Source organism: Lepidochelys kempii, chromosome 7 (genome assembly GCF_965140285.1).
Source record: "Lepidochelys kempii isolate rLepKem1 chromosome 7, rLepKem1.hap1, whole genome shotgun sequence".
Classification (NCBI taxonomy): Eukaryota; Metazoa; Chordata; order Testudines; family Cheloniidae; genus Lepidochelys; species Lepidochelys kempii.
The window spans coordinates 115,216,436-115,234,506 of record NC_136386.1 but is presented as its reverse complement, the minus strand read 5'-3'; the positions used below and the strand labels follow the sequence as shown (position 1 = coordinate 115,234,506).

Below are 18,071 nucleotides of genomic sequence, written 5' to 3'. Positions count from 1 at the left end.
GGGTCGGAACCATGGTCGGGGGTTGCCGATGCCGGGAGGGACGCTTTTGGCTGCGGCACAACGCGGAAGCCTCTTGGCCGAGAGCAGCTGAGGCCGGTTTCTCCCTCCCGCCGCCGTCTCCGGGCCTAGACCCCCGCCGCTACCATGTCCTCCGACTTCGAGGGCTACGAGCAGGACTTCGCGGTGCTGACAGCGGAGATCACGGGCAGGATCGGGAAGGTGCCCAAGCTGCTGGGCGGTGAGTGAGGGGGCTGGGTGCGCGGGGGGCAGGGAGTCGGGGACGGGGGGGCTGGGCGGGGAGTAGGGGAAGACTGGGGGCGGGGGGGAGTGTGAGGGCGGGGTGCTGGGGGTGGGCTGGCGTGTGCGTGAGGGGGGTCGGTGGGGAGGGACCCAGCTTCTTTCCAGCCCCCTATGGCAGGTGCCGGGCACGTATCCCGGACGCCTCGTTATCTGAGAGGGTCTGGGGTCCCTGCCCGGGTGAGGCACCGGCCGCCTTCCACCGCGCGGAGGGACGAGGGGTTCGTATCAGGACCTGCCCCAATATTGCATCGGAGCGTCTTCCTTTCTTTGTCAGACCGTAGCTAGTAAGGGACTGCTAAACATGAAACGTCTTCCCCTTTGGTGGGGGGAGGTCTGAGCAGCAGCAGATGCACTGGAGCGCTGCCTGCAGGCTCAGGAAGGGGACAGTAGCTCAGTTTGCACTCTGGTCACAAGTGGAAGGGTATTTTGGTAACCATGGATGCATAGATTTTTAAAAGCTAGCAGAAGGGTCCACTGAGAGCATATCGTTTGATCTTCTCCATAATGGGCCATAATTTTCTGGCTGATACAGAGTATGTTGTTTAAAAAGGCATTGCTCTGTGGTTGTACAGTATTTAACACAATAAGGCCCTAGTCTGTGATTGGATGCTATGTAGATACTACCACAGCACAAGAAATTGCTTTGATTTTTTGTAATTTCATAACATCATTGGAGACTGGCTGGATAAATACATTAATCTTCCTAGCATAATGTCAGTTGTTCAACTAAAAAGAATACAAAAAGATGAGGAGAGATACATGTGAGGTGGCGTGCTTCAGCAGGCTTTTGCGAAAGACTGCTAATGGCCCTCTCCCCCACTCTGAAAGCAAGAGGATGGGGGTGGCGGGTGTAGTCGTGCTGCTTCTGCATAATACAAATTTCCCTTTATATGGCAGAGCTCCTGAATCCTGCTGACCTCCTTGTTTCCTTCTGCTGCACGAGATGGACCTGCTAGAAGCTTCCCTTTGAATTGATTTGAATGGGAGAATTCTGGTTAATTTTTTCTCAGCGTTCAAGAATTTAGCAGATGTTGGGATACTATTGTTTCATTTAGAAGGATGACTCAACGAACAGTCCTTATTGTCAAAATACACAAGTGTCCCAGCTGGGAACTTAACAAAGGCTGTGTGGTATTATGGAACCAACAAGCCATAGGAACAAAAGACCTCTTGAGGAAAAAATATCTTCTGTGAAGGCAAATTGCGTTAAAAAAGCCCCAGAAAATTTGGATCAGGGAAGTGACTTCTAAATAGGTTTTCTGTGAAGCCCCAGCAGGTCTTAAGGAAATTAAGCTGATGGCGTCACATGTTTTATTAATGTTCCTTAGTGTCTGAGAACTCTGTTGCTCCTAGGATGTGAATCAAAAACATACTAATAGCAGTTTGGCTGCTTGAGCCAAAGGAGAATATCCCTGACTGATGATGCTTTTCTAGAGCTCTAGCATCTAGGTGCTAAAACCATTACATGCTTTCAACACTGTCTGTTGTCTGAGTTCTAATACTTTTGCCTGGCATGCTATATATTTGTAGGCAAACAGTCTCTCAACCTCTTCTTCAGTTTTCTTTGGGTGTGCTTTTTTCTTTTGTATTAAATGAAAGAGGAAATCCTGCTTGCCTTCTTTACTTGGGAATTGTAAGGATTAGTTATTTCAGGACTTGAAAAATTTGCTAGTTATGGGGGGAGGGAAGGGGAGGGGAGGGAAGGGCCTAACTTGTCATTTTTGGTAGGACTCAAACTTTTATTTAAAATCTTATTTTTTTTTTTTTTTAAAGAATTGTACTACTTAAGCTTGTCCAGGCCACCTGGCCAGTAGCTTGGCATGAGCAACTCTAAGTGAAGACTACTTCCCACATATAAACTGGTTTTGCATTATTTTCCTGAGCCTACAGACAGACAGCACTCTTTCTTATAGATGTGATGCCTTTGCAAGGCTATGATGGTGTTAGGTACATCATAAGAATTTGAGAAAACAGAATAAGATGGGAGTAAAATGTGATTTAAAACATGTCTTACTAAGCAGATACAATCCTGAATACATTCAGGGAGCAGATTTCTTCTTTGTTCGCTTCTCAGGGTAAAACTTCATTTTAAAATGACTTTGTCATTTATATATTCTTTCTATTTGAACAACTGAACTTATTACCAGGAAGATTAATTATTTTTCCAGCCATTCACCAATGACATTATAAAATTACAAAAATCAAAGCAACTTCTGGTTCAAATTAAGATTTTCTTGGTGAAATATTACTGTTCACAATCTAAATTTAGTGATAGAGGATTAACATTATTAGAAAACCTATTGTAAAATCTTTAAGCATTTAGGGCTTTTATTAGTAAACAGTAATTAAGAAGTTAAAGAGCAAGCTGACTGGTGAAAGCCAATTGCTAACAAAAGTTAAATGGAGACCATTATATTGGTTGAGAAATGTCCCTAATCTAGTATATTTAATTTGTTTTGACATCACTTGCATTTTCCATGTAAATGTCTTGTGTGCATTGTGAAATCCTTATAATGGTGCTGATTGTCTCATTTCTGTGCACGCACACAGTTGATTTTTATCTGCATGTGGTTGGCAGTGGAGGCAATAGACATCTTGCCAGCATCATTTTCAAACCGAGTTTAAAAAAAAAATTATTTTTTTTCAAACTGCTGTCAGGCAGCACGAAGAAAGCACTGCTGAGGATGATGATTCTGACCATCATTAATGCAAACAGGGTGCTCCAGATGTATTGGAATTCATGCAGGCTTTGGAGGAGATGTCACCACAGGAACCACCATGATGTCGTGCGGATGCTGATGGAGGAGCAAGAGGATGAAACCTGGCCAATACTTCTACATGACCTTTTCCTGAATTGGCTTTCCTCAGTAGAGCACCACTTCTGGGCTCAGCCAGCCTGTACTGACTGGTGAGACAGGACACTCTTGCAGACTTGGGTTGACCAGCAGTGGCTGCAGAACTTTAGGATGCAGAGGCTGCTTTTCTGGAAACCTGCACAGACCTTATCCTCAGCTTGCAATGCTGGATCACCAATGACTTCCTCGGTGTGGAATGGCATGTGGCCATCACCATCTGGAAGCCTCAACACCCTGATTGCTGGTGGTCAGAAGCTGACCGATTTGGTGTTGATAAATCTACTGCTGGTGTGGTAGTCATGGAAGTGTATGCTGTTATTAAGAGGATGCTACTATCCTGGATAATGAACCTTGGAGATTATTTTTATTATTGATGACTTTGAACACTTGTGGTTTCCATATTGCATAAGGGCCATTGATGGGAGCCAATGCCTGACCCCACCACCAGGCATTGGAATTAATCAACAGATTATCCATGATTATACAAGGCCTTCTTGGTCATTATGGCAGGCTTGCTAACCATAACGTAGGATGGTTTGGAAAGTGCCACGGGGCCAGGATCTTTCGAAACTTCCCTGTTCTTTGTAATGAAATGAATTTTTTCTTCCAAAGCCACTATGGGCGTTAATGGTATTGTAATTCTATCTGTTATGCTGGGAGACCCACCTCACCCTTCGCTTCCATGGTTTGCTAATCCTTTTACTGGACACTTGAATAGCGAAAGGAGCTGCTTAACTATACCATGAGTAGCTGCAGAATGACTGGAGTATGCATTTGGAAGACCGAAAGGAGGGTGGAAGCGACTCATGACAAGGCTGGACGCTCGAGAGAAAGATCTGCCTTTTGTACAATGCACAACGGCTGTGAGAGCAAGGGAGAGCCTCTCCAAAGGGTAGGAAGTGGAGAGACTTCAGAACATTATGAACAGCTGGAATGGAAGGGAAACACTATCTATATGGGTTGCACTCGGAAGTCAGCACTATCTTGTATCGTGTGCACCAAACTAGACTGCTATCTTTACCTAAACTTCTCATTTTAATACTGCCTGATCAGTGCAAAGTGCTGTGTGAAATAAATAGGATTTTGCAGCTTCAATGCACGTACTACAGTAAGTTTAATAATGTTAGGTCCTGCAACTAGTGAGTGCTTGAGATGCCTTTTGTAACACTTGCAGCCACAATACCTTATAGAATCTACGCAATGTGAAATGACTAAGAACCTCTCTGATCTCAAATGCCCAGCCTACCTCGGTTAACTTCACATGTATTAAAATCTAACATAGCTCAAGGTCATGATCAAATTATGGTCTTAAGTGCGTTTTTGACTGGTATATTCCTTGCTATGTTTTTGGCTACAATAAAACTGCACTGGTGTAATGTGTTTTGTTTTTTGTTTGTTTGTTTTTCTTTGCTTGGTCACCATCTTGCTCAGCTCTAGAAGGACAGGCAGAGGTGGTTGAGGACTAGGGATTGGAAACATCAAGGTGCATGGGGAAGGGAAGTGATGGTGCCCTTTTCTGGAAGCACCAGATTAAATATATTTGTGTGGCAGACTGGGTGAGGGGAGGAGGTTACTTTTAATTCTCCAGCCTGGCACTGTTTTGGGCATGTTGTGGGGGCTAGAGAAAAGCAGAGTGAGCAGAGGACGGAAGATGTTGCCCAGAGGTGGAATGTGACTGCCCTTTGTTGTAAAATCCACCAGAACTAGTAATGTGCAACCAGTCCCTGGAAGAAAAAACTGGTTTAGAGGGGCTATAGGAACCCAGAGGACAGATAATTGTGATATAGCTCACTAAGGGTTTTTTTGGATGCGGTTCCCTACCCAGCATTGTCACTGTTTTTGTCTGGGTCTCATGAGGTATCTTATGCCCCAGTTATTTTACTATCTGAGCACCTCACAATCTCTTCAATGTATTTATCCTCACAACACCCCTGTGAAGTAGGAAAGTGATTTTTACAGATGGGGAACTGAGGCACAAAGTGACTTCGGGAACATTGACACAGCAAAAAAAAAGACCTGTGGCAGTGAGTCTCAGAGCCTGGCTCAGCTGTCCTGAGCTGGGGCTGTAGGGCTAAAAATAGAAGTGTAGATGTTCAGGCTCATACCCTTCCCTTTATTGAGTTTCAGAGCTCAGGCTCTAGCTTGAGTCCAAACATCTACATAGCTCTTTTTAGCTCCACAGTCTGAGCCCGAGGACACTGACCTGGGCTCTCAGACTTGCTGCCCAGGTCTTTTTTTACAGTGTAGAGGATACCCTGAGTGACTTGCCCAAAGTCACGCAGGAAGTCTGTAGTGGAGCAGAAATTGAATCCAGGTCTTCTCAGTGGCAGGTGGACAGCCTTCCTCCTATCCATCCATGTCTCTGACTGGGTCATCACTGGCTTCTCCAGCTGGTTTTCAGGCAAACTGAAGAGATCTTGGCTGTCCGGTTCATTTGCTTCTGGTCAGGGTCTGTGGTTGGCTGTATGGCTTTTGAAAAGTTTCTGCCTCATCACAGATCATGGCAAACTGTCCAAAATTTACTGGGATTCTGTGATGGCATCTCATGCAAAAATCACGTCCAGCTCCTCAGAGTATGCACATGTGCTAGGAATGTTACTGGAGGTCTGGTGTTTTGTCTTTGGTGACTTTGCAATTCTTTTGCAGCTTTTTGGCTTTCCCTGATGGTGTGGTCTGGGAACACCCCTTCTCCAGTATTTGCTCTAATGGTCGATCTTTGCTTTCTGGCAGCTACTGGAAAGATGAGACTGAATTTGCTTCTCTACCCCGAGGGCAAGTAATCCCTCTCCTGATGGGATCATGAGGAAGTGGTGTCTGTGGCCTTGACATGAGTGAATTGTAAACAAAGCGGGGGGGGGAGGTGTCTCCAGTCAGGATGAACCTGGAGCAGTGGAAGGCGCACAGGTAACCAGATAGAGTAACAACCCAGATGTAAAGTAATGCAGAGTGAATGAATAGTAGGAGGGCTACCTGAAGTGATATAGTTCACTCAAACTGGGGATGCTTCCCCATGACCCTTGCAGTGGTATAACTCATTCTGAAATAGTTGTCACTTCCAAATTGGATTAATTATACGTAATGGGATAAAAATCAAGATGAAGTGAGAAAACATCATTTGTGAACACAAGGCAACTCACGCTGAAAAAACTAAAGCTATATGGTAAAAACTTTTTATTAACAAAAAGCCTCAGACATCGCTGTAAAGAGGAAATGTTGCAGTTACTCTAGTGTTGTGCTTTTTTATCAGCTATGTTAGACAGGACAATACCATTTTCTACAATTTTGAAAATAGAAGTGTTTTAGAATGAGCATGGGGAGGGGGAGAATCCTTGGAGTTTTGCCATTGGTTTAGCTGGATCTGGGTTGTCACTGCTTACTTGATTTTTGCCTAATGTTTGAGACTAGTTGAAAGTTAGAAAGGTCTTTTGCAGTGGGTGTTGTTTTTGAAGACTGGCTGGGCTATAGTGCTTTTTGGGGGATCTGGCAAGTTCACTTCTGTGAAGGAGACCCTGATGGCTTCTGTAGTTGACTGCATAGTTCTTAACTGTCTTTCACCCTTTTAAAATTTACTGATTTAACATTTTATTGTTCAGTTGGTATGCGGGCTTTGTGTGCATGTCTGTGTCGTGTTGTTGTGTCGTGGCTGACCCACGCAGAGATAATGGATTTATTAGTAATACTAGTAAGAGGATCATCTTCCTTAGCTCTGGTGTTAAAAGCCTCTTGCCTTTTCTTGAAGTGAGAGGATCCTGGTTTTAGTCCCAGTCCATGAGGACAGAATGCACCCCTGTATTCACACCCTAGACACAATTGTCATAAACTTTGTACAAGGCATGTCACGTGAGGCATCATTTGAAAACTTGTAACACACTAATCAGTAAGGCTACATTTTAGTCATGGGTATTTTTAGTAAGTCATGGACAGGTTACGGGCAGTAAACAAAAATTCAAAGCCTGTGTCCAAAGACCTGTCCATGACTTGTACTATATACCTCTGACTAAATCTTGGTGGGAGGGGCGGCCCAGGGGGGTACTGCGGGAATTTGGGTGGGTGGGGGTGGATCACAGGGGCCTCTGTGGGTACTCGGGGTGGGGGGCAGCAGCGACCCAGGCAGTGGTGTGCGGCCCAGTACGCCTGCTGGTGCTGGGGGTCGGGGGCACAGTCAGCAGGGATGTCAGTCTCCCCGTCTGGCTCTGCGCCTCCCTGGAAGTGGCAATATTCCCCCTCCCTCAGCTCCTAGGTGAAGGCCCTGGCTTTGCAGCTCCAGTTGGCCAGGAATCATGGCCAACTGGAGCTGAGGGGGCTGGTGCCTGCAGGCGGAGGCAGTGTGCTGAGCCCCCTGGCTGCGCCCCCACCTAGGAGCCGTGGGATGTTGCTACTTCTGGGGAGCCCCTCTCCCCCACGAGATAAGTGCCTCTCTGAGCCCTCACTCCCTCCTGCGCCCCATCCCTGAGAACCTTCCCACACCCAAACTCCTGTTGTTGTTGGGGAAGGGGGGGACACGGCGGCCCAAGACTGCCCCAACAGCGGCCGGTGTGGCTGACGCAGGGGCTTAGCCAGACCCACCGGCCACTGCAGAAGTCACGAAGGTCCCGGAAAGTCACAGAATCCATGACAAACTCAGTCTTACTAATCAGTAAAATGCATGTAGCACCATCATGTATAAAGTTATGAACTGTGATGTTGTATATAAGAAAGCTGACAATTTATATCACTGTTACATAGTTTCCATAAATCTTATACAAAATGTATCATGTAAGATGTCAATGGAAAAGTTGTTTTGCTAAGCATGATTATACTGTTTATAGGCAAGTATCATCTTTGTATCTGATGTTTATGAATATTGGCTATGTGCTTGTATCTTAAACCTGTGTTTGTATTCCTGGATGACACCCTCTAGATAAATTTACATCATGTCTAGACAGCTATGTATTGATGGCCAATCAAGGACACTCAGCTTACACAATGGGCCATAGGAGAAACTCATCCTGCCCAGATAGCTCTGCCTGAGGATGCTTCAGACAGCAAGGGGCCAATGGCCACATACTGTGAATCAGCAAACGGTGATATGCTCATGTGACCCTGGACGCCATCTTGGGCCAGTAACTTTCTGCACACACAGTCTATGGGCTTCGTTTGGGACAGTCCATTTCCATGCACATGGCAGAGGATATAAAAAGACACCTGAGACATTTCCATGTTGCCTCTTTTTCCTGCGCTAATTGTATGGTCTGTGGATTTACAACTAAAAGGAGCATCCTGAACTATAGACTGAAGACCTTCCTGTCTTTTGGAAGTTACCAGAAAGACTTTATAAGCCAGCAGTCTATTCCATCACTGCTTCAAACCTGATGTAAGGACTTCGCAATCATTTGTATGTATATGATCTGTTAACCATTTATAACTCCCTTCCTTCTTTTCTTTTATTAATAAATATTTAGTTGGCTTTCTGAGGGTTGACTGACAGCATCATATTTGGGTAAGATCTGTGATTCATATTGACCTGATGGTATGTGTGTGATCCTCTGGGATTAGTAAGAAACTCACATATGATGAATTCGGTTTTCAATATTAGACCTCTTTATCTGGATGGGAGCCAAAGGCTGGAATGTCTAAGGGGGACTGTGTTTGGCTTGTAGTTAACCGGTGTGTTACTGCAGAAGGTCTTTTGTTACTGGCTTGGTGAATCTAATTATATAATAAACCACCAGTTTTGACAATTGTCTGCCCTATTTCTTGCAGTCTGCCCTGAGTATGGCATTTGCACTGTGGCTCATCCCAGGCACCTGGTCACATGAACATCAACTGAAATCATGACTGAAGTACGTTTCTCAGATACGTCTGGGGAGTGGTTAAACCTGTTCCTCAAAGACAAAGGACTGGCGCCCTAGCCAGGTGTCAACAAAGCTGATGGGCCGTTACTTACCAAGTGGCCATTCTTTGGCAAGAAAGGGAGAAAGGGGCAAAGAGATCTGCATCTTATCAATGAAACAGCATGGAGTCTCCTTCCTCCAGCAGACTGCCTGTCTCCTGATTCTCAGCTGGAAATGCTTTTCAGAGAGGGATTAAAAACTATAAAAAGGAAGGGCAAACACCTCAAGGCATTCCTCTCTCTCTCCTTGTCCATCTCCCTCATTGCACCTGAGGAGACAAAAGGAGCAGTTGAACTCTACGGGAGTATGGTCATTTAGTGCTGGAAACGTGATAAAAAACTTTGCTTGAATTTAATATACTGTAATTTGTTAAGTTAGGCACTAAAAAGCATTTTATCTTTATTTTCTTGTAATCATTTCTGAATTTTATGCCTCATTGCTTGTACTCAAAATCTATCTCTTTGTAGTTAATAAACTTGTTTTATTGTTTCATCTAATCCAGTATGTTTAAATTGAAGTATCTGGGTTACTCCATTTAGGGTAGTAAATTGCATGTATATTATTACCTTAAAGGAATAATGGACTTCATATATTTGGACTGCTGGACAGTATATGACATACATTTCGGGGGTGGGGGGGAAATCTGAGATTGGGCGTGTGTTGTGGTCACCCAGCAGGTGAGAGCCAGAGGGTAACCCAAGTGTGGTTGGCAGGCTGCAGCTACACACAGACACTCAGGGTGTGACTTGCATGCTGGAAGGCTGTTTGTGAGCGGTCCTGGTGGGAGCTAATACCAGCAATGTATTATAAGGCACTCAAGGTTTCAGGGCAGGAGTGACATAGCCCCTCACTAATCTGGATTGCACCACACTATGTCACAATTTTATACACTAATTTTACACCAAAAAGGATCCTTTGTGTCAGATACTAAGAACTAGCACAGATAAGGTTTTTCTAAAATTGTATACATAACTTTTTTTTGCTGGGAAGAGCAAAATTTTATTTCTCTCTTCATAATTCTATTTTAGATGAGAAGAAGCAGATGGTTGCAAATGTGGAGAAACAGCTAGAAGAAGCAAGAGAGCTGGTACGTCACAGAATTTTGAATGTTATATGAAAATTCCTGTGGAACAAATAAATGAAAGTACCATTAATGTAATATTCAGCGTATACAGTATTCAGAAATAATGTCCTATCCATAGTAATGTGAGACTTTTATTAGAATATGAAACACAAGCAGAAATGTATCAAACAGTACAATCTTCTGTTAAGTAACATATTCTCTGTACCTTTGTAGTAGACTTTTAGTAGGGTTACCAATATCCGTATTTTCCCGGACATGTCCCCCTTTTTGGTTCTTAAATTGCCGTCTGGGAGGAATTTTTAAATATCTAGAAACGTCTGGGATTTTGCCATTATTATTTTTCCCCAAAGAAGAATTGATCAAGAAAGAGAGTGAATGTTGATCACTCGAGAGAGTGCCCGCTTTTCCCCCCGAGCTCCCAATGCTTGCACCACGAAACAGCTGTTTTGCACGGCTGGGTGGGAGGACGGGAAACGTGGCATGCTCAGGGGAGGAGGCAGGGCCGGGGCGGGGATTTGGGGAAGGGGTCCAATGGGGCAGGGAGGGGGCAGAGTTGGGGCGGGGACTTTGGGGAAGGGGTTGGAATGGGGGCGGGGAAGGCGTGGAGTTTGTGCGGGGTGCAAGCAAATCCTTCCCCACCCCAGGGTGGAGTGTCCTCTCTTTTGAATGTTCAAATGTGGTAAAGGGGCTTTGAGGTATGTTTTTAGAAATCTGTGTGTGGTAACGTTTTGTATTTCTGTAATGCCTTAACATTGGAAGATCGTAAAGTGCTCTAGAAAGCCTAGTTAATATGACCTGCCTAATATGCTTGTGAAGTAGATATTGGGTAAATGGAGGCACGGAGCTGTTAAGTGAGATGCCTGATATCTTACTGGGATTTGGTGGTAGTACTGGATATTGATCCTAGAAGACATTGTCTAGATATTGGATATACTGAGACACCACATTCCAATAAACAGCTATGGGGTTTTATAGTATTCCCACGATCAACAGTCATATTTCTTATGATAAAAAATAATGCAGAAATTATAAGAAGGAAAAATATAAGTGCTAGAACAGTAAATAATGGATTTCAGATGGTAAATATCCAGATATGTGGCTTGGGTGTGCCCAGAATTTCAGGGCAGTTATTTATTGTATGTATTTATGCAGCAAGTTATGTAAGAGGAGTATGTGTGTGTGAGAGAGGAAATGCTGCTTGTAATAACATCCATGGATGGAAGGCAGTATAAGAGTGCAAATTCTTTTTCTAATGTTTGTTAGATTGATATCAACATGAGTAATGTCATATTAGCCTTTTCATCAAAGCATTAACTTCTCGTAATATGTAGCATGATGGAATTTCATCTGTGCACCTTGTGTGGGAGGTTTGGAGCACTTCAACTAAAGTATACAAGTCTTATTGCTTGTATTCTTGTTCTTTAGGCTAAGGGCTGGGTTCTACTTTTGATTGTGCACATGTGATTCCTACTGACCTCACTGGATGGCCTGTACTTGCTTCTGGTGGCTGAAATGGGCCCTTATTCTCATGAATTCTCAAGCCAGGCAAAGTCAGGGAAGCTCCTAATTGTCTGAACTGTTTTTCCTCCTTCCTCCTCTTCCCAGTATAGCTAATAAGGCTCCCTGTTGAATCCTAGTAATTACTCAGGAAGGAGCTTCATAATAAATGGAAATAAATTTTGTTTTTTGCAAGTCCAGCAAACAAGCTTTCGGTTTCTCTTTGCCTAAATGTCTGGGGTGTAGTTTAAGTTGTGGCTGAGGGGACAATGAGATGTGGTATTCAATTGCACCTGCGACTGGTTTTTTCCACGTGGTGAATAGCAGTTTGCTTGTGGGGGATTTGGGCTCCCTGTTACAATTGGATTATGAGTTTGATCTACTAGTTTCAAAAATATAGCCTGAGCATTAGGCTATGGAGCTGAATTTAGTGATTCCATTCCTAACCTTTCTAAGTAATTATGTCAGTGATCCTGTTACTGCTTGTTATGAGCACTAGTTGATGAGTTCTATTTAAATTGTACACACTCCAGTGCTGGGACTGTGTCATATTCTTGTCATACATTTTATGATACTTTAGAAATGCTTTTTTACTCCTGAGCATGGGGATACAAAAGGGTGATATGGCCAAAGCAAATTCATGATGTTTGCTTACACAGCTGGAGCCCTTGTTTCACAGTCAGATCCCTCCTTTGGATAGAACCGTAGGCAGGAACTTGGGAGATTTGGGGTCAATACCTGACTCAGCCACAGACTTTCTGTGTAACCTTGGGAAAGTTACCTAATAGCTCTGTCTCGGTATCCTTATTCTGAAAGAGTGATACTATTATTTCCCTACCTCGCAGGTGTGTTCCAAAGATAAATTAAATGATTGCTAGGTGCTCTGATATTATGATGATTGGAGCAATGTAAGTATATAACAGACCTTCTCTTTTTTTTCTCTCTCCCTCACAGTATTAGTACAAGGCAATTACATTGTAAGTGTTTTGGTGACAAATCATTCAAATTTTGGTTTTCTGTGCAAAGTAATTTTCTACCATCACTTGTTGAAATGAGCAGAAATGGACTTAATGACTTATTTTTCTCCGTGCATCATAATACATACAAATTTGGATGATATTTTCCCTGAAGATTAAAAAGAAAATCCTCTTTTAACATTTTCATCCTAGTGATGATCTTAATTTAATGTACTTCATTTTTCTTTCACGCTTTTGTTTTTAGATCTCCTCACTAATGCTACTAGACAGGTGCTTAATGCAATTATTGGCTTTAAGCAATTACCGAACATGTCTGTGATTAATGCCAAGGCTTGGATTCAATAATCAATGTGAACAAAAACTGCTAATAACAGAACTGATTTTAAAAAGTTTCCTTTTAAACTAAGGGCTACCATAGAAAAACAAAACAAACCATTGCCCTAAATTGCTACCACTTGTAGTCTTGGTACATAGATTTGCTCAGTTGTACTGTCTGATCAAAGCACTATCGTTGGAAAAATGTTTCTTGTTTTAATTCACTTTATTTTGCTTCCTTCTTGGTAACAGAATTTGACAGTGCTTTTATTTATGCCATTTATGATGCCTAAGGGTTAATTGTGGTAACCAATATTTTCTGCCTTTTAGCTGGGTCAAAGTGCAATGCCAACTGATTGAATAGAGTTGGCTTTGGATAAGTAATTTCTTTCAGCCTCCTAGACTCCCTTAACAAGGGTGAGATCTAAAATAAATGATCTCTCAAGTAAAAGGTTATACTCTTAACTTTCTATCTGTAGGAATGCTATTTTGATGGTATTTATGCTTTCAAAAAAACACAGTAGTCCAGTTCTGATGCCATGCTTCAGGAAAGATGTGGGCACCGTAGAGTCTAGAGGACAGCAATAGAAATATGTTAGGTTTTCTAGAATTTTATTTTGAGGAAAGGTTAAAAATATTGGGCATGTTTAGTCTTGAGAAAAGAAGACTGAAGGGGGACCTGGTACATCTTCAAATATGTTAAGGGCTGTTTTAAAGAGCATTGTTATCAGTTCTTCTGTGTCTACTGAAAGTAGGACAAGAAGTAATGAACTTGAAGCAAGGGAGATTTAGGTTAGATCAGTGGTTTTCAACCTTTTTTCACTTGTGGACCCATAAAAATTTTTGAATGGAGGTGTGGACCCTTTTGGGAAATTTTAGACGTAGTCTGCAGAGCTCCATGGGACTGTGGACTACAGATTGAAAACCACAGGGTTAGATATTAGGAAAAACTTCATAAAGATAGTTTAAGCTCTGGAATAGGCTTCCCATGGAGGTTGTGGAATCGCCATCACTGGAGGTTTTTAAGCACAGATTGGACAAACACCTGTCAGGGATGGTCTAATTTTACTTGATCCTGCCTCTGAGCAGAGGGTTAGATTTAACGACTTATCGGGTCCCTTCCAGCCCTGCATTTTTATGATTCTAGGGTACTTGAGAATTAAGAGGTTGTCTTTCTGAAGCACAAGAGATAGCATGTAGGTTAGCCCTCCGGTTATATATGCATCTACTTTCTGTGATGATAACCTGGCTGTATAGTACACAAATTTCACATTTAATAAAGTTGCATTTCAGAATGTGCTAAAGTAATTTTCTCATATTGTTAGAAAATAGTATTTGTGTGGCTTAATTTTGTTTGCTCCAAACGCTTATTGTTTACCTCAGGTCTTTAGAATCCAAACAGTATTACAGTTCACATAAAATGCTGAAAAAAACCAAGCCTGAACAATTTGTTTGCGTAATTCTGTGCAACTAAGAGAGAAACTGCCACTAATGGAGCTGTAGGCCTCTGTGAAGTCTCTCTCGCTGCTGGCTTTGAGAAATCATTGTTCGCAGATAAGAAATTAACCTTTTATGCAGAAGGTATTATCCTCTCTGAGAATAAATTGGTTAACATTGGATAAGAATTTCTGTTGCTCAGTAAATGTCATAAAGGAATGACCTGCTGATCGTGACATTATGAAATGAAAAGGATAACTTCGGACCTAAATATAAATGTATATATTTATGACAACAACATCATGGTAAAAAAAATCTGGATATTTGACATTACTAGCACAGAGGACACTAGTGGATTTTCTTTTTTAAATGGCTATTTGAGGGACCTGCAATCATTACGTACTCTTTTGCCTGAAAAAAATTGGAAGGACACTAATATGATATTTGGTAATCTGTTATTCCAATAAATAGTCTAAAAGCAGTTGTTGAACTGTTCGGTAAGGAATCCCAAGTCCTCTTTGTGACTCTACTCCAGCACTAACCAACATGTGGAAGGCTTTTTGTAAGAACAGCAAGTAACTGAGAAGCCTTGGTTTTATCTATGCATCTTTGTCACTTACCACTATGGTACCTACCTGGTGTTAGGAGTAAGGCTCACTCATTTTGGATAGACTCTGGATTAACTTCCAATGTCAAGCATATTTTTGGTCTGTGGGTGAAGCTAAATGATCTAACGAGGAAAGCTCATGATGTAACGAGGAAGGGAGACATGTAAAAAGAAGCTCCTTTTGAACCTGCTGTGGGAGTATTTATTTGTATTTTTTTTTATTATGTTCAAATGCCAGATTCCACTTGTATGGGCTAATTCTGCTAGTAGTTATATCACCAGGTTGGCTTTATGAAGTATTAATACTACCATATCTGTACTTGCATAGGGTGCTGTCTGTCGCTGCGTTTTCATCAGGAATAAGTAGGTACTTTCCATGGCACATGCTACCAAGTAGTTTAATTTGCTTTAATAGCGCCAGTATTTATCAAGTGTGTGTACTTAGTAGCAGAAAGCTGCAAAACATTCATGATTCTTTGAATATTGGGGTGCTTCTCTCCTTAAGCTGCATTGACTAGAGGAGAGCAGGTCTGCTGTTACCTGCAGAAGAAGGCAGCTGGTACACAGTACAAGGACAGACACCAAATAGAGCATATTATTGGATACCTATCATGTGCAAGTATGTGATTGTCATGAATTACTGCATTAGAAATCTGTTTTTTAAAAAAGTAGGAAAATTGGGTAAAATGTGTAACTCTTGCTCCTGGTTGAGATAAAGCATTTTGTTACCGGTTGTATTTTTAATTTGTTTCAGGGATTCTCAACCCATTTATTGTTATGGGCTGCATAAGCAGCTCTCTGTGTGTTATGTGGGCTGCATCCACACAATATATATACTACCTGTATGGCTGTGACGATGTCACATGGGCTGCAGCTGTGAGGTGATTGGGTCTCAAGCGGCTCCCGGGCTGAGAACCATGGATTTATTTGCTCACTGCATCCATCCTGTGGCATCCAATTCTTTCCCCAGTAAATCTGATATTTTGTTTGGGGCGGGGGGGAAACCTCCTCTATGCATAGTAAATTCTGAGAGAATCAGTCTGCACAGAGCTTTGGGAGAGGAGGCAGTGTATACTGGCCCTATAGCATACTTCAGTAATTTGCCCATTCTTTGTTCTTTTGCAGTTGACTATCAAGATATTCTAAAAACTAATAACTAAAGGACACATCACTTTTGATAGGCTAAGTTTTGTACCAGAAATGGGCAGGAGTGTTGTGCTGTGTGGTCTTCTAAGCTTGCTGTGGTCTATTCCTAAGCTTTGTTCTTAGCCAATGAGGGTATGGGTAGGTTAAGTTGAAACATATATGAATCAAGAGATGTAGCTATATTTTCCTATTGTCTAAATTTATAATCTGTTCCTGATTATGAAATAAGAGTAGACAGTAATACTTCTGTTGTGGGAATGATTCTGAACAGCTGTCTCCACCATTGCACTGTAAGAACTGAAAGACTGTATCTCCCAGGATTACATGTTACCTACTTTTCCTTTAGCTTCCATTGCATTATGATTGAACAAGTAATAGTAGGGCAAAGATACTTTTTAAGTTTACCTTCAGTTTTCTTTTTTCATGCTTTTCAAGAAAAAATGTTGAAATCTATCATCACTCACCTTGATTGTATTTGAAAGACCAATATTTGTAAGCATGTATGCTGAAATCTGATTAAGCATGAAATGTGATTATATTTAATAGCTGCAGAATGAAATCTGTTTCTCTGTTATAGTGTGTATATATACTGCATGCCTCGAACGATATTCATGAAAAGTTACCAGCTGGGGGGGTGGAATCTGCTTGTCTACTCTCATGATGACAGCAAGGAAGAAACATCATTCTTTTTCACCGAAGCATGTAAACTTATGCAATGCTTATATATAGTTTGGGACAGCAAAACCATGTTGTTTGCATAAAGAAGGACCAATGCAGATTAATCCAAAATTTTGAGCAGGATATACTGTTCCCCCTCTAAAACTGCTGCAAGCTCATTTAATGTGAAAACTAAAGAAAGTGAGAGCCAATAAGCAACTCACAGACTCCCATAATGATGGAGATAGCTCAACTTTTCACCCTAACTGATCATATCTTTAACCCTGGCCATTGTTTGGCTATGGAGGGTTCTCAAAAGAGAGAGTAACTTAAAAACTATGCAAATCCTCACAAATTTATCCCAGAAACACTCTCTCTTAATGAAAAGGAGTACTTGTGGCACCTTAGAGACTAACCAATTTATTAGAGCATAAGCTTTTGTGAGCTACAGCTCACTTCATCAGATGCATATCGTGGAAACTGCAGCAGACTTTTTGCAGTTTCCACGATATGCATCTGATGAAGTGAGCTGTAGCTCACGAAAGCTTATGCTCTAATAAATTGGTTAGTCTCTAAGGTGCCACAAGTACTCCTTTTCTTTTTGCGAATACAGACTAACATGGCTGTTACTCTGAAATCTCTCTTAATGGAATCAAAATCTGATCTCAGATCAACAAAGGCTGAATAAAACTTCCCTTCTTGGAGGAACAAAGTTTATAAATTGGGTCAGAGAGGGCAAAATAACTGTTGGTAGAGCAGTCCTTCCTGAAATCGGCTTGTTCCTCAACAAATAAATTACAGCTCTTTCCAGTCCTCTAATCTCCACAGGAGATACTTGGTATGGATATTAAAAACCATGTCTAAAAGGTAAATAGGTCAATAATTTCTAGGGTCATTTGTCACCTTTGGTGGGGAAGTACAATCCCTATTTATTTTTATTAGTAAATAATTTTGCTAACGCAGGGGCCCATCAAACAGTATAGTCCTTACAGACTTCTGCTGGGATAAAATCGTCCCTTTATTATATTGGGTTTATCAAAATTCTGATTTCCATGGTGGAGACTGTCGGCCATTCTGGATAAGGATAGCAGGTGAGGTCCATCAAGGTAGACCAAACCAAAGGGTTAATAGATGGATTATTATTATACAAGGCAGAAAAATGTTTCACCCCAGACATGCTTTGGAAAGAACGCCCATTTTTTCCATTAGTCTTGTAGTAGACCATTGCTGCCATCATCCAAAATAGAGGAGATTTTGGTTTGTTTGTGGCAGTGAATTCACATTTCTTCCAAAGGACCTTTTGATGATCCAATTTTTTCTTAT

The 18,071-nt window shown here is 41.9% G+C and overlaps 1 protein-coding gene across 8 annotated transcripts in view; it reads left to right on the top strand.

Moving 5' to 3' along the window:
- Window positions 1–60: 60 nt before the first annotated feature.
- VTI1A (vesicle transport through interaction with t-SNAREs 1A) overlaps window positions 61–18,071 on the top strand; it is a 360,190-nt gene continuing 342,179 nt past the window's right edge. For 6 of the 8 annotated variants that reach the window (XM_073354362.2, XM_073354361.2, XM_073354365.1 and 3 more), the window contains exons 1-2: window positions 61–238; window positions 10,057–10,115. In XM_073354362.2, coding sequence (XP_073210463.1) covers window positions 145–238; window positions 10,057–10,115 — 153 coding nt within the window. In that variant the 5' untranslated portion in view covers window positions 61–144. Of the gene's footprint in view, window positions 239–7,314; window positions 8,530–10,056; window positions 10,116–18,071 lie in introns of those variants that run through there. The other 2 variants (XM_078853877.1, XM_078853878.1) reach the window with 2 other exon arrangements.